Source organism: Histoplasma capsulatum, genomic scaffold (assembly GCF_000149585.1).
Source record: "Histoplasma capsulatum NAm1 scaffold_16 genomic scaffold, whole genome shotgun sequence".
NCBI lineage: Eukaryota > Fungi > Ascomycota > Eurotiomycetes > Onygenales > Ajellomycetaceae > Histoplasma > Histoplasma mississippiense.
The window spans coordinates 4,743-20,104 of NW_001813967.1; the positions used below are offsets into that span (position 1 = coordinate 4,743).

A 15,362-nucleotide genomic window follows, 5' to 3' on the forward strand; every position below is an offset into this window, starting at 1 on the left:
TTCTTGCACTGTAATGATTGAAGAGTATCTAAATATAAATTTCTTTAAAGAAAGAGAATTGCAGCAGATGAAGCAGATATTGCTCTTCATTACAAATTATGAATGATAAATGTATTGAATCAGATAGAAGTGTAAACAATTGAAAAGCTGGAAAAGATCTTAAATAGATCAGATATTGATGTTGAGAAGGATTGAAATACAAAACTGCTCTCTTGATATGATATAGAAATTTCAATGTTATAATAAAGTTGTTAATATAATATACTGAAAGAACTGTATGAATTCAAAACAGCATTTATAAAATAAAGACAATTACATTCAATCATTTAACTATATGAACTGAGAAAAGCTGTATATAGATTTCAATGCAAAATGAAAGAAATCTTTGTAAATCATCTACAGACTTTTCTTTAAAAGCTGTAAGTCATGATTAAATTCGTTATAATTTTTTGAAATATAGCAAGCAGCAATAAAAAAGCTCAGATTGGCTCTATTTATACAGATGCAGTAAAAAGAGCCTTGAAATAGAATAGAATGAATAGTTGTAATTGCTTGTTTATTTTGCTCAGGCCTTCCTATACGGGCCGTTGCAGCAACGCGGAGAAACAGAACGAGCCTCACGGCTCTGTAAGGGATCTTTACGTAAGCCCTCCAGGCTTCGCAAATCTTAAGGATTAGCTTAGGATGGAATAGTTAAGGATTAAGGGCAAAATTGAACAATCTTATGGCTAGCTTTTTGATACTAGTTACCGCTATCTTCTTCCTAAAAACAAAAGAAAAAGAAAAATAAGGGAATCCTTCTTCTTAAAGAGACAGAAAAGGAAAAAAAAAAAAACAAACAAAACAATAAGCAAGACCTCAGAAGGAAGGAGAACAGGGCCTCATAAGGAAAGAGGTTGTAAGGATATACAGCTCGAAGGATTCGCCAAGAAAAAAGGACCCACTACACGGAAGGAAGGAACTGCTGTTCTCTCGCGGGAACGGCCACGTGGCATCACGTGAGCGTAACTTCTCATTGACCAATCAGAGCGCAGGGATTCAGCCAATCAGAGCGCGAGAATGCTTTCCTAATCCGGATGACCGAAAGAGGAAATTTTCTGGCACGAAAAGCCTATATATATTGCTTCACTCGCTACGCTCGCTCCGCAAATAATCAACAAGCTCTATTCAATTACAAATAGAATGAATATGATTGGTGTGTGTACATTGTAACACTAGTATAAAAAACCTATTTGACACATTTGTCACTAGAGGCTGCCGTACTTCTTCCCGGGATTTTTTTTTTTTTTTTTTGCTTTGCAAACTCATAATGCCGCTTACTCTTTGTATTGTCTGGTGGCCTGGATCTCAAGTTTTTGTATGCCCTGGTTCGGTTTTGCTATTTATAAAAAGGACATCCCTCCCAAGCTTGTAGGTGTGGGATAACGAACTGAAATTCTAAGTACGATGGATTTCCCTCTAACACCTGGTTTCCCAGGCCAAAACATATCGGGCAAAAAATTGTGGCCAACAGTTTATAAGACATATATCATGACACAGTAAACTATTCATAAACTATTATCACTAACTTCCACTTCAGTCCACTATCATACACGGGGACAGTTTGATTCAAAGAAGCAGAAGGCTATCCAACGACGAAAACCCGGCTGCCACCCCTCCCTCATCACATTCTTTCCCCTTAGTCCTCAACAACCAGCCTCCCTGCTCATTGTGCAATATCTCGCCGTTATTCCTCCAAAGGACAGTACCAAACATTCCTAATTCACTAATAACATGCCCACTAAGCACTACCCCATCACTACGCAGCATCATGTTTTTAGCCGCATCAGGCGGCTGAATCAGCTCCATAAGAATCCATCCCTTCCAATCCTTCTCCGGGATGGAACGTAGGAATCCCGGAATCGCATCGCGGTAGACATTGTTGCCACCTCCCTCACGCTGCGGTTTCAAGACGTGGTGAACTGCCGTTGAAGGGTTGAGGGCAAGATCGCGACCAAGACCGGAGGTCGAGAGGTCGTATTGCGGGGCGAACGTTGCGCGGATTTTTTCGATTGTTTCAGCGTGGGTTTTTGGGAGGAAATGGGCCAGATGGTCCGTCTCTGCGTGGGGGTCTGCGAGTTCTTGTTGCACTTTCTTGCTGCCGGAGAGCTGGCTAAGGACTGAAGGGCATTTTATCGCCGCGGATCGCTCTAGGTGCGTTCGGGCAGCCCACGCGGAGTCGTCTGGGTAGTCAGCCGGTCCGTAGAAGCCGCGTAGATAAATTGTTGTCACCTCGAACGTAGTGGTGACAGCGTGGGGGGGAGTGTATATTAATGGCCTGGCAGGGTTGGAGGAGGGGATGGAGGTTAGTCCTAGGATATCTGTCGTTGTGAGTCGGAAGACGGGGATTTTGTGGAAATCAGTAAGACGGGTGGACAATTCCAGCTGATCGAATAGGTTTCGCTCCCCGGCTTGAACGACGAATAGGATGCATAGCGGTAGCGGGGATTCTGATTTCGACGGGCCATATGCAATATGGGCCGATGCAAGACCGTTGGCTAGGGTCGTAACGGCGGTATTTGGTGGGGGCTTGTGGTCTTTCAGGATTGGATGTGGCGGATATGTAATGGGATTTCCAGGGGGCAAAGACAAGAGATCCGTGTGTAGTGCGGTGACAAGTGTTGAGAGGCCCCCAAATGAGGAGGAGATGGTGTTAAATTCTACTTGTTTGAGAGATGGCTCTGTTGAGCCAGGTGGTCGATGGGTGATATAATCGGATCGGAAAAGGCCTAGAGCGAGTGGCTGAACGTATCCTTCCCTTTGTACGTTGAGATGAACCTTCCAGAGGTTTGCGATGAAATCATCCACGTCCTTGAGTCTAGCGCATCGTCTCAGTCAGTAATCGGAGAGCGGTAGCGGAAACTTAATATAGAAAATTTCCCATTTTACTTGTTTCTCTAAAAAAGGGTGCTACGGAAATAAAACAATTCAGCTCACTCTTCAATAATCTTCCCCAGCCACGTTTCATCGCAGCTTATCCTCGCATATAATTCGTTGTACTCTCGCTGGATTGCCGTCGCATAGTCAAAGCAAGATTTGGGGAAAAGGCTGGGGAAAAGAGTGATGGGCGCATTAGTTGCTAACGCGTGTTGGGAATCCAATTCAGTCTCGATAGGGGCTAGCGACGGTTTGACGCAGAGTCCGTGATGTAGAGTCCATGCTTTTACCGTGGAGAGAAGGTATTCTTGCTGCTCAGGGGTTAATGGTGGGGGATAATTGACATATGCGGAATTGTCCATTGGGAAGAAATACAGGCTTGATAACGACAAATTGATGAGAGCGCTCTATCTGTCCACCTGCATTTCCAACGCCAAACAAATGCGGGGAGGGACTCTTGTATATAAATAGGGTCAAAGAGAAGTCGATATGTAATGCGCGTCCTCCGTTGTTGGTCAACTCTCGGCCGGAAAAACTTGCAGTGGGGGGTCCACGAGCATCCACCAACAACCCTTGATATATTCAGTCAACCACGTCTCTGTTCTCTCAATGCTAACGTATTTCTTCCCCGTAACGATCCCGCCTAGCCCAACCATCACCGAATGATGTGCTGGGAGTGAGCCGTCTCCACTGATCTGATTACTAATGCTGTTGATTGTTAATTAAACGCCCCCGCCTCACCATATTGGCAAAACAATCTGTTGGAGCTACTACGGAGTACGGAGTTACATAGATACCACCACGGCGCTGGTGGTGATTGAGCTCCTTTGCCCTAGTGGCCTAATAGTTTAGTGATGGACAACAACGTAATCCTCCTACAACGCCCTATCCCACGTGACCCGCACACATCGCCACTAGATAGATAATAACAACTAACCAAGGTTCTACCCTCTTAATCGTCGCAGATATTCCGCTGCCAGCGTCATTCACTGGGTTGGCGTCAAATAGATCCAGTTGGAGATCTTGTCAAGCTAGCTCCTTCGAAGCGCTGGGTAGACAAGGCACAAGCCATGCCTAGTTGCTATTCTCAGCAGCATTCTTTATTTTAATGCTTTCTTTGAAGTTAGCTTGTGCTGCTCTGAATTGGGCGCTTAGCGCATCAGGGTGCCAGAAGCGCCAGCCCTTTCTTTCCAGTCCCAGACAACACAACTAATGTACCTCTGCGCTCAGTATGAATGGAGCAGTATTCATTTAAATTGGAGTTAATTTGCCGTTTAACTCATTCCCTACCCATTTTCCAAGTTGCAACACTGTTTAGCACCGCTGGCCGATATAAAACTGATATCCCGGGAGCAGTGTTGCGCCATGGACGGTTTCGAGGATGACGATCCCTTTGAGTGGTCAATCGATCAAGTTATCGCTCACCTTTGTCATTCCTCTGCGCCGTGGGCTCGTTCTTCGCTTCCTCGTCCCGACTCAACAACCCTCGAGACATCCCTTCGAGAGAATGATGTCACGGGAGAAATACTACTCACAGAGATAAACAAGGTGACGCTGGCTCAAGATTTAGGTTTGAAATCACTTGGGCAGCGCGCTACAATATTTAGAGCAGTCGAGGAACTACAGAAGCGGTCGCGAAAATACGCAGAATATACACAGTCGCGCCAGGTCAACCCATCTTATCCTATCGAAACCACACCCCAAATCGCCCCCAGCTCGAGCCGCCCCCCCGAGACACCGTTTCATGCCATTCCTTCTGCTGGGGATGACCCCGCTGCGCACAGTAGGATGACCACTGTATCCCAAAGTCCCAGCAAGGCATCGGAGGCACAGAGGCAGGAAAAAGCTTATTTGGCAGCCACAGGCAGTGCTTCAGTGAACTGTCGGTCAAACGAGGCTTATGTCATTGATAGGACCGGGAAAAAACGTCGCAAGTTATTCCTGAGACAACTCCAGTCCCATAGAACTGGGACTTGGGAGGAGGACTCTGGGATTAATCGATCTTCTGCTTATCTAGGGCCTACAAAGGTGACACTTCCGGATCTCTTTTACAATAACATGGAAGACAGTGACGACGAAGCCTTTGTATTGGAGGGAGCAAAATGCCCCATTGGCCAAAAACGTTTTGTGAACAAACGTGTCCAGCACTACTTTCTAGAGGAGCACTTCTCAATACAAACTAAAGAAGGAAAGAATGCCGTTGCCATATTTCCATACAGCTCGAAAATTCTACCTCCGGGCGAACTACAATTTTTCACTCTATTCACGCAGGACCAGGGGATTGTCAAGGTCACAAAAGAGGACATCATTGACTGGCCTCAATTCAAGGAACGAGATGAATTTGACTACCTGCTCGACAAGTACCCAACTGAGGCAGGTCAAGGCTTACCACCTTACGGGGATTCTGGGTCGGAAAACGAATATGACTCCGATACATGGCAGGAGATCAAGCTCGAGGAACAGGAAGTAGAAGTCGAAAAGCAAAAATCGAAAATACTGTCTGGTCCAGAAGTTGACGGCATTATTGACAGATATATTGAGCTCACTTCGCGAAAGTGGTGTGACCAGAAGCTGCCAATTCATCAACGTAAGGCTCAACGGCTGTGGTTGTCATCGAGAAAGAGGGATACAAAATATTCCGAAATCAAATCTGCACAGAGTACCATTGCTCATTTAGAGCGACGTTTGAAATCACTTCGAAAGGCCATAAAAGATACTTCCTGGTCAAAGGTGAACGAGGTACAACAACAATGCCAGTCCATGGAGGAGACTCTTTTCAATAAGGAAGCACAAAAGTGGAAAATATCTGTGTTAGAACTCGACACATGTCCTCCAAAGCCTCCATCTGCGGCTGCTCCCGCCAAGCGTCCAAAGCCCTCGATACCCGAGGATGAGGAGTGGCTAAGCTCTGAAGGCAACGATGAAGATATCGATGATATCAATGATTTTATTGTCCCGGACAATGATGTGCCTGTTTCGGATCGATCGGGGGATAAAAGAGAGCCTTCCAGAACCGCTCCAACCTTGCCCAGAGAGGCACAAGTTAGTGAAGATGTTCCTATACCCAGGTCTTTGCGAGAACAACACGTTCAAAATTCTAGTTCCTCAGAACCGAGGTCTGTTCGACAACGGTCTGCTGAGCATGTTCTGTTGAAAAATTCAACCTCACCGGCACCATTACGAGAGATGAAACAGTATCTTCATGGGCCGATTGAGGTTGTAGATTTAACAAAAAGCTCGGATGAGACATCTGATCATAATTTCGATATTCAAACTCCGCCGCTGAATCCTGTTAATGATACCGCACTTCCGCCTCCTTCACCGCGATCGCAACTGCTTCACGACTTCACTCGGGTTAAGAAACAAAGACAAGGGACATCAGAATTACAGGTTTTAGACCCGGTATACATCGCGGAAACAGCACGTATAGGCTGGTCAGTGCTCGAGGAGCGACTCGACCGTGACCGTTTATTGAGCAAACTAATTTGGTCCATGCCTCAGCAGGAGCGTCGTGATTTGCACCAATTAACCAATTCAATCGAATTAGAAAAAGCAAAAAAGCGTGTCCGGAAAGCTTTACGCAGTGTATTACATCACTCCTATCAAATCCAAAATAGTCGCAAGCATACCCTATTTTTGAGGATAGCCGCACTTTATACATCCTGGCTTCGCTGCAAAAAGATATCGGCCATGCAAGGCATCCCAAAAGCGTTTATTGAGGGTACACTGCGGGATAAAATTAGTTACGATGTTTTTCACCCTAAGCTTTGTGAAGCTCTCAGAGCATTTTCAGACGTGAAAGATCCGGTAACAAAGGCTGCTGCTGGGAAACCACCGGAAATTTCCACCAACAAAAGTGATGAGCCGGAACGTTCCACTTCCTCTCAAATCTCTGGGGCTGAGCAAACTCAGGACCAGGATCTTCAAGAACTTTCCTCAGGTTCTGAAATCGAAGCACACCGCACTCCTCACAAAAAACGAAAAAGAGCTGTGAAAGAGAGTCAAGAAGCCATGGACAGTCAGAGAAATGCTCAGCGACGTGTTGAGCTTCAGGAAAAGCAACGGGAACAACTTGCCCGCAGGCTACGTGGAACGGGGATAAGCAACACAGATCCAGAACGGCAGGTTGTTAGCTTTGATGATCCGGTGATATATCTTCATCGCCACATCGGTGCGCGAGTGAAACCCCACCAACTGAGCGGCATTCAGTTCATGTGGCGAGAATTGATTAAGGATGAGAAACGCCAGGGGTGCCTTTTAGCTCACACAATGGGACTGGGGAAGACGATGCAGGTGTAAGTATGCCTTTTTTTACCTAACGAATTGTTTCTAACACACAACAGGATATCGCTTTTGGTGACCATCGCCAATGCCGCCGCCTCTGACGACCCTAGAGTGAGGAACCAAATTCCCAAAGCCCTTCGACGTTCTCGTACCCTTGTGCTATGTCCGTCCTCGTTAATCGAAAATTGGTGGGAGGAGCTTTTGATGTGGACGCCTAGTGACTCTCAGACCAGCCGCAACATTGGACCGTTTCGCAAAATTTTGCCCACACTTCAACTTGAAGAACGCCTAGACGGGATAGCATCCTGGTACATGGATGGTGGTATTTTGCTCATGAGTTACGACATTTTCAGGGCATTGGTTCTCAATAAACAACAAAAATTCGGCCCTCGGCACTCGATAGAAAAACTCATGAAACAGTTAGGAAGCATCTTCTTGAAGGGCCACGCATTATTGTCGCGGATGAAGCTCACAAGTTGAAAAATAGAAATGCGGGAGTTGCTGAAGCATGTCGGGAATTCACGTCAAAAAGTCGCATTGCATTAACAGGGTCTCCTCTTGCTAACAATTTGAGCGAGTACTATGCAATGATAGACTGGATCGCACCCGGCTATCTTGGAGACTTCGTACAATTCAAGGCCAAGTATATTGAACCGATTCAGGAAGGCCTCTATGCGGATAGTTCACAGTGGGAACGTCGGCAGTCATTAAAGAAGCTACAAGTTCTGAAAAAGGATATCGATCCAAAGCTTAACCGAGCAGATATTTCAGTCCTCAAAGGGTCTCTTCCACCAAAAGTTGAGTTTGTAATCACCGTTCCGTTAACTCCACTTCAGGAACAAGCATATAACACTTATGTCGCCGCCCTTGCGGCTAATAACGATACTGCTGGGAATCCAAAACTATGGGATTGGTTGTCGATCTTGTCACTCCTGTGCAATCATCCAGGTTGCTTTATGGAGAAGCTCCGAGATCGAAGCAAAGGTTTCCAGAAGCCGCCGTCAAGCCTGGTGTCCCCTGATTCCGATTCTGAAATACCAGAGGACCCTTCGATACCTCATGTTCTCCTCTCTTCTGAGGTACTTGCAAGGATAGAGAAAGATTTCCCCACCGGCATGGACATGTGGTCACTCGAGCTGTCGCACCGAGCACAAGTAGCGGATCAAATCATTGAACGCTCTATCGCCGCAGGGGACAAGGTGTTGTTATTTTCACATTCAATCCCGACCCTCAACTATCTTGAGCTTGTTTTAAAGCAAGCAAAACGAAGCTACTCCCGACTTGATGGGAAAACGCCTATTGCTACACGCCAGATAGCTACGAAGAACTTCAACTCGGGTTTCGACTCGCAAGTTTATCTGATCTCAACAAGAGCTGGAGGGCTAGGCCTCAATATCCCGGGAGCAAATCGGGTGATCATTTTCGACTTCCAATTTAACCCTACATGGGAAGAACAAGCCGTTGGGCGAGCGTATAGGCTCGGGCAGCTTAAACCGGTGTACGTCTATCGCTTTCTCGCAGGCGGGACATATGAGGATGTTATGCATAATAGAGCCGTTTTCAAAACCCAACTTGCATTTCGCGTTGTTGACAAGAAGAACCCTATCCGCTGGGCGTCCAAGAATATTAGTGACTACCTTTTTAGTCCAAAGTTCGTTCCACAAAAGGATCTTTCGGAGTTTAAGGGGAAAGACCCAGCGGTTCTTGATAGGATTCTTGCAGGGCAGAAAAACATCAGAAAGATCGCACTCACAGAAACCTTCCAACGTGAGGATAACGACAAGTTGACTCCCGAGGAGGAAAAAGCCGTCCAGGAGGAGCTTGACGATGAACGGCTCAAACGGAACGATCCAGTTGCATGGGCCAAAAAGCAGCAGGTGCAAGAGCCGCAGGCGACGCCTCGACGATCAATTTTTCCTCATTCTCATCCTTTGTCGGTCATGAGAAGCGCTCAACATCTTTCCAGTTATAGAGCATCTGATCTTGTATCTTTATCTGCAGATTCTATCCCGCCAATGACCAGCCTGGCCGTAGGTCCACCTGCGCTGACACCAGACACAAGCCTCTTCAGACCTGCCAACCAACCAAGGTTCACAAATGAGACCAGGGTATTGTCATCGTTCTTCTCCGATATCAACGGAAATGCGGCCCCAACACCACTGGTGCCGTCCCAAGCCAGCCTCAACGGCCCATTACTGCCCAATGGCGACGCAAATCAACCCTCTATTCCACCACCACCACCAGCAGCAACAGCAGCAATAGCATCATCCAGTAATATCCCGAGCAGCTCAAAAGTGGACATCAGTCAAAAGAGACCTAACAATGTGGACAAAGACGATGGACATGTAACAGGAACCAGTAATGCGAGTAAACATCTAACAATCGGGCAGGAAAACCAAGTCGAGACAAATGCTGTCTCTGCTGTTGGAAAAGAAAGCGAGACACCTCAATCTAAGACTGGTACGTCAGGTTGCCGTCAGCAATAGGGGTTTGAAGATTTTTATTGTTTTATCTGCGTCGCAATTATTTATATAAATCTGTTTCTTCTTCTAACATTAAAACTCTCTCCCTCTCCTCCTTTGTCTCCCAGTGTAACTCTCTAACTACCCTCCATGTCAACTGAAATTCAACAACTCTACCAACTCTGCCAAGGTGGTATTGCGATGAATATTCTTCGGGAACTTCGCATACATTACCCAAATATGTGGCCCAGGAGAACTACGCTACTCAACTTTCATTCCTACTTCAGGGAGGCAACAGTCGTACCCAGAGACTAGAACCCTATGAAAGACAACTTTGAGACACTACTCTTTTATCACCCTTTACTATGTTTTTTCATTTATTTATTTTTGTCCCTTTGTCCATTGCTCTCTTTCCTGCAAGGTTCAGCCTTTTTTTACTTTCAGTTTCAACGATAGATACCTCATATATGTTTTACTATTCCTTAACATTATTGCAAATTCAGGCAATTGCCCCTTTTCCCCCGATGTTCCAGCAATTCCCATTTTCCTTCTATCTTCCACCTTTAAGGGCCCTTGGACACATGTGTAGTGCGGAGGTATATAATATTCTAGCAGGAACTGAACAACTAATCAGCATGGTATCCGGGACAGAGGTGTACTTTTCTTTTCATGTTCTGACGACGTTAATGCCATGTGTCTCTGACTAAACCTACTACTCTCTCCTTTTAATTGCTTGTTTTATTTATTGCATGCTTTTGTTATGACTGCATACTACAGAGGGAGGTGGAATTGCTTTATTTCATCTGATGGGTAGAACTGGTGAATTTGGTATGGGAAGTATATTAGAAATTGATTCAGTGCTGTTGTTTTTCTAATGACATACTTCTTGATTTTATCAGGGGTCAATGAATGTGGCATGTATTGATAAGTTAATGCAATTAAAGATTTGCCACAGTATTTATTTTTTTTTTCCCCCCCCTTCTAGAAATCTGTCTAGGGATTCGATCAAGTTATCTATATAGTTATGGCATTGCAACTAAAGTCTCGGATTATCTATGAACACAATAGAACTTCATATTCATCCCATATATTTAGATCACAGTAATCAACTTTTACTAAAGCAATCAGCATCAATTACAGTTAATATCTATTCAGTTCATACTGTGAGGTTTGAGCTTTCTGTATAATGCTTAATCACTATGTCAGCAGCAGATGCTAAGATTTATACAGAGAGTATCTACAATTAATTCATATAAGATCTCCTGTGAGTGAGCCTGTGTTACAAATCACTCATGATTAAACACTGGATTTTTAACACATATAGAACAATGTTTGTAACCGCAAATTTATTTCAGAAATGTTTATTGAAATTGAATGCAACTAAAACAGGTGAAGAAAATAGAAAAGATGGTATTAAACATGTTTCTGATTTGCATAGAGGCCACTATGTTTTATTATCAGAGAGGCAGAAGGAACAACTGTGAGCATGATTACAATGGATATTTTTAACAAATGGAAATAAAGGCTAAGTGATGGGTAGGTATAGAAACGAAAGGATGGGACAAAGGAAATGTAAAGATTGTGTTACAGAATTTTCCGTAAATCGAAGTCAACATAGATAGGTGCGAGAGGAAAATACTAGGGTCAGGGCAATTTCTTAAATCAAAATGTAAAGATCGGGAAGCAGTTTAGCTGAGAATAATAGGAGATTGGGGTTAGTAGCAGAAAACGCTGCAATCTTACTGAAGTAATTTTTCCAAGTCGGCAACCCGTGACATTCTATCATCACGCTTCCGGTCTATTTTTTCTCTAAATGCTGTCGTCATAAGCGTACGTTTCTCTTTCTGCTTATCCAGTACCCGGTCTTCAATACTATTTTCCATCACAAGACGCCATATTGTCGTCGGTCGCTTTTGTCCCAGACGATATACACGGTCAACAGCCTGGTCTTCAATCGCAGGAGCCCACCAGCTATCAGCAAGGATAACTTGATTTGCTGCGACAAGGTTAAGGCCCACGCTGCAGACGTTCAAACTAGCAAGAAGGACGGTGCAGTTTGAATCGTTTGATAAAGCGTTCATTGCTGCATCTCTTTTGGCAGAACTCATTTTGCCATCTATGCGAGCAAACGTGATGCCATTTCGCACCAGCTGGGGCTCGACTATGTCCAGGAAAGATACCCATTGGCTGAACACTACAGTTTTCGTATTGGGTGCTTGGCCCTTTGCTGTAAGGATTTTCAACAGGGCTTGGATTTTACTGCTGGTAGTTTCGGGGTCGATGTCAATTTCGTTTGTGTCTTCGCCAAAATCAGCGGAGGGGGCAACTAGACTTTTGCAGTCTTCGATTTCCGCTCGGCAGAGAGGGCATTTGTGTTGGCGTTCAATGGCTTGCTCGATACAAGAATAGTCAAATGTGTGAGCACATGGAGTAATGACTGGCTGTTGGAGAGTATCAAGGCAAATGGCACATATTTCTTGACTTTCTATTTTAAGCTGAAGAAGAGCTTGAAGTGCCTTGATATTTTGAGGGGTTAGTGCTACCACCTTGTGCTCCTCCAGCATTTCCATAAGGTTGTTAATGCGATTTTGGCAAAGCTTCCAGTGATTACACACTTGACGCATGCGGAGGAGAACTTCGAGAAGAACAGAGTATGTTGCCCCGCCCTTTTTGTTATTGGCGTTGGCGTGATAGTCCAACAGGACTCCCTTGGCTTCCGCCCTAAATTCATTCTTAGCTGATTATTGGACAAAAAATAATTGTGAATTTAATATATTCAGTACATACTGCAACATATCGTATTTCTCTTGTTCGTGCGGAAGAAATTTGACACGAAGTACGTGGGAAGAAAGGGGTGGGAGGCGGAGGTTGATAAAATTCATTTCCTTCTTCCGTCGTAGACAGATGGTACCCATCAAAGCTTGAAGGAGAAGATTTGCATTAGGCTCACACGTTGTAAGAGGGCGAATTACAGCGCTATTAAAAACTGCCAGGTCTTCAAGCCCTCCCGATATGCGTAGATATTTTATTTGTGAGTATAAATCTTTTAGGTTATTGATGATGGGTGTTCCAGTGAGAGACCACCGGGAATCGGCTTCCAACCTGCATGCAGCGCGTGCTCCTCTAGTTCGTGGGTTTCTGATTGTATGTCCCTCATCTAAGACGATACGTCGCCAGCGCAGAGAGAATAGCCCTTCTGATGGCTTGGGATTCAGTGGTTTGTTCTCAATCAGAGCATATTCCGATGCAAGAGCCCCATATGTAGTAATGACTACATGGTACGTATTGAGGTTTTTTGCCTCCTTCTTCCCAACTCCGTGATAGATCAAAACTCGAAGGGCTTGGTCCTTGTGTATATGGTGTGAGATTTGATCTCGCCAGTTGCTCATGACGCCAAGAGGTGAAATAACAAGAGTCGTTTTCGATGAGTCCTTTGTTCTTGGAGTTGAATCAGCTAAAATAAGTGATATAGTCTGTACTGTTTTCCCAAGGCCCATATCATCCGCTAGAATGCCGCCACTGGCAAGAGGAGGTTCGGTAGCCGTCGTATAGTTAGTTGCGATATTTGTAAACATATGGCCTGACCGTTTCCACAGCTGGACAACGTCTTGAGATCCTTTACTTGGCAACTTCGGTGATTCTTTGTCCAGCATCCACGCAAGGCCTTGGCGTTGGTATGGAAGCAATTCTGTTGAAAGAGCTTTCGGACATGAGGCCATTGGCATCCTTGCTAGTTCCTCTTCGTTGCAAACTTTTGCCACACTGGCCCATCTCTCTAGATGAAAGGTTATACTTTGACCAATGATATCCTCTAGCGAGCATTTCGTTTGTAGGTTCATTTCCAGATGGAATATATAGATTTGCGTACGTTGGGTCTCCCGAGGATTGCCACTGTTGGCCTTTGCCATCAACTGGAGACCGCCCTGATTTGCGGCCCTTTCGCGGGTGCGCAGCACTCTTCTCCGCCTTTCCACTTCGGAAGCGTTTGATGGCTTTGAGGGGAAGGCGATCGCGCTCCATCTTCTGCATTAGTTCCAGCTGTTGAACTGGGTGGCTAGTCCCATAGAGTTTAAGCTGGATGGGGCAATCAAAGAAACCCTTAATGCCGGATAATACACCTTCTATGAGCAGCGATCTGGAGTCCTAAGTCCTTCTTTTAGCGAGTCCCAATTATTTTGATAGCCAAACAAACCTACCATATACGGCGCTAACTTGCTAGCAATAGTACGAGGCAGATGTCCAATCTGCACCCCCATAACGTTATCAACCCGGATTGCATTTTTATCATAACGATTACTTGGCTCTCTTTTAATTGTTACACATTCCCCGATCGTTGCGTGCCCTGTGTAATACCTAAGGCCAACGACCTTAGACGAAAGAGTATCTTTGGACGGTTAGCAATTGGACAGAAAGGTTATGGAAGGATACGACACGGTAAATACCATATAGCTGGAAAGTAGTATAGGCATCTTCTTGGGAACTTTGAGATACGTCCACAAGCTCCGAGGCACCACGGTCGTCCTCATCTGTCGGCGTACCTCCTCCTCCCTGAGCCGCGAGCGAAACCAGGTTCTGGGGAGAATTAGCGATTCGGTCACCGGGAGAAATTGAATGACCGAACCTCGCTTCTTTGCGTGGTTGATCGCTGGAGTCCGTGAGATCGATAAATTCAATCTTCCTCTTGCCTTTTAACGAAACCATTTCTGCTAGATGTCAAGCTGGGGGACGGTTGCTAGGTACATGTACATATGCCAAGTAAAAAAGAGAATAGTAAAAGAGGTTGGCCGATTCCATGGAACTGTGGAATGAGAGCCAATGCGTCTACACGGAGCTGGATGGAACTGGCTGCGACGGAGAGAGTTTGCTCTGGCGTACCCGAAAACGCGCTAATGTCGCGATATCACGTGGATTGCTCTCTCTCTCTCTCTTTTTTTCTTTCCCAGCAGAACTTCTCGTGTGTTTCAGGGCCCCTGCCTGAGTGCTCGCAACGGGATGGGCAAGATGAAACGTGGAGCCATGGAAAATATGGCCAGCCGATAGTATAGCATACTTTGACTGCTTAGTTTTTCGGTGAAACTGCGCCAATACTGAGCTGGGCAAGCAGCACCAGCTGAAGAACAGGGCTGGCTGCTTCGTTGCCTTAGTTTTCTGCAGGGGCTGGTGTCTTATTGGCCTTTCTCAGGACATTCGAGGATGACCATGATTGGGGCCTCTTAGCGAAGCTGTCTGGCATCGTGCCTCGTCCAGCTTGCCCTGTCGAAATCTTTCCTTCTTCACTGCAACATCTCGCGATGTTGCGTGCTTGAACGAGTCAGCAACGACGGAGTAGTTGGGTACGAGAAATCCAAATGGACCACGAATTTCTTGTCCCCCCACTACCCAGTTATCCATAGCTACGAAATATGGATGAACTTGCTGTCCCGCCGTCGTACCTCGTTGCCGTTCAGCAACTGCACAGCACGTATGACGAAGCCATTGCTGCTGGCCGGGTCAGGCCATTTCTTTTCCCCCATAGCTTTGCCCCATTGATCATTCTTATTCTCTCGCTCCTTGTGAAAACCCACCGTAAAGGTCCACGGAAAATCATGAAATACCTCTCGTTTGGTGCTGTCGCTTGTTCAGCATTATATAACATACTTCACTCTCGAATGTACCTTGGAGGCAATGGCTGCGTCGTCGGAATAGCCTCCTTTTTGGTAC

At 45.5% G+C, this 15,362-nt stretch overlaps 3 protein-coding genes across 3 annotated transcripts; 1 reads left to right on the forward strand and 2 right to left on the reverse strand.

The window, feature by feature from the left end:
* Window positions 1–1,608: 1,608 nt before the first annotated feature.
* Window positions 1,609–3,278, reverse strand: HCAG_09033 (conserved hypothetical protein; the record flags this gene model as incomplete). Its single annotated transcript, XM_001535950.1, has 2 exons — window positions 1,609–2,857; window positions 2,977–3,278. 2 exons carry the CDS (start codon window positions 3,276–3,278, stop codon window positions 1,609–1,611), a joined length of 1,551 nt encoding a protein of 516 aa, XP_001536000.1.
* Window positions 3,279–4,281: 1,003 nt separating this feature from the next.
* Window positions 4,282–9,795, forward strand: HCAG_09034 (predicted protein; the record flags this gene model as incomplete). The annotated part of the gene is made up of 4 exons (XM_001535951.1): window positions 4,282–7,211; window positions 7,260–7,522; window positions 7,795–9,660; window positions 9,791–9,795. 4 exons carry the CDS (start codon window positions 4,282–4,284, stop codon window positions 9,793–9,795), a joined length of 5,064 nt encoding a protein of 1,687 aa, XP_001536001.1.
* A 1,280-nt stretch (window positions 9,796–11,075) lies between these two features.
* Window positions 11,076–14,363, reverse strand: HCAG_09035 (conserved hypothetical protein; the record flags this gene model as incomplete). The annotated part of the gene is made up of 7 exons (XM_001535952.1): window positions 11,076–11,106; window positions 11,406–11,460; window positions 11,497–12,383; window positions 12,450–13,181; window positions 13,285–13,783; window positions 13,855–14,046; window positions 14,105–14,363. 7 exons carry the CDS (start codon window positions 14,361–14,363, stop codon window positions 11,076–11,078), a joined length of 2,655 nt encoding a protein of 884 aa, XP_001536002.1.
* Window positions 14,364–15,362: the final 999 nt, after the last annotated feature.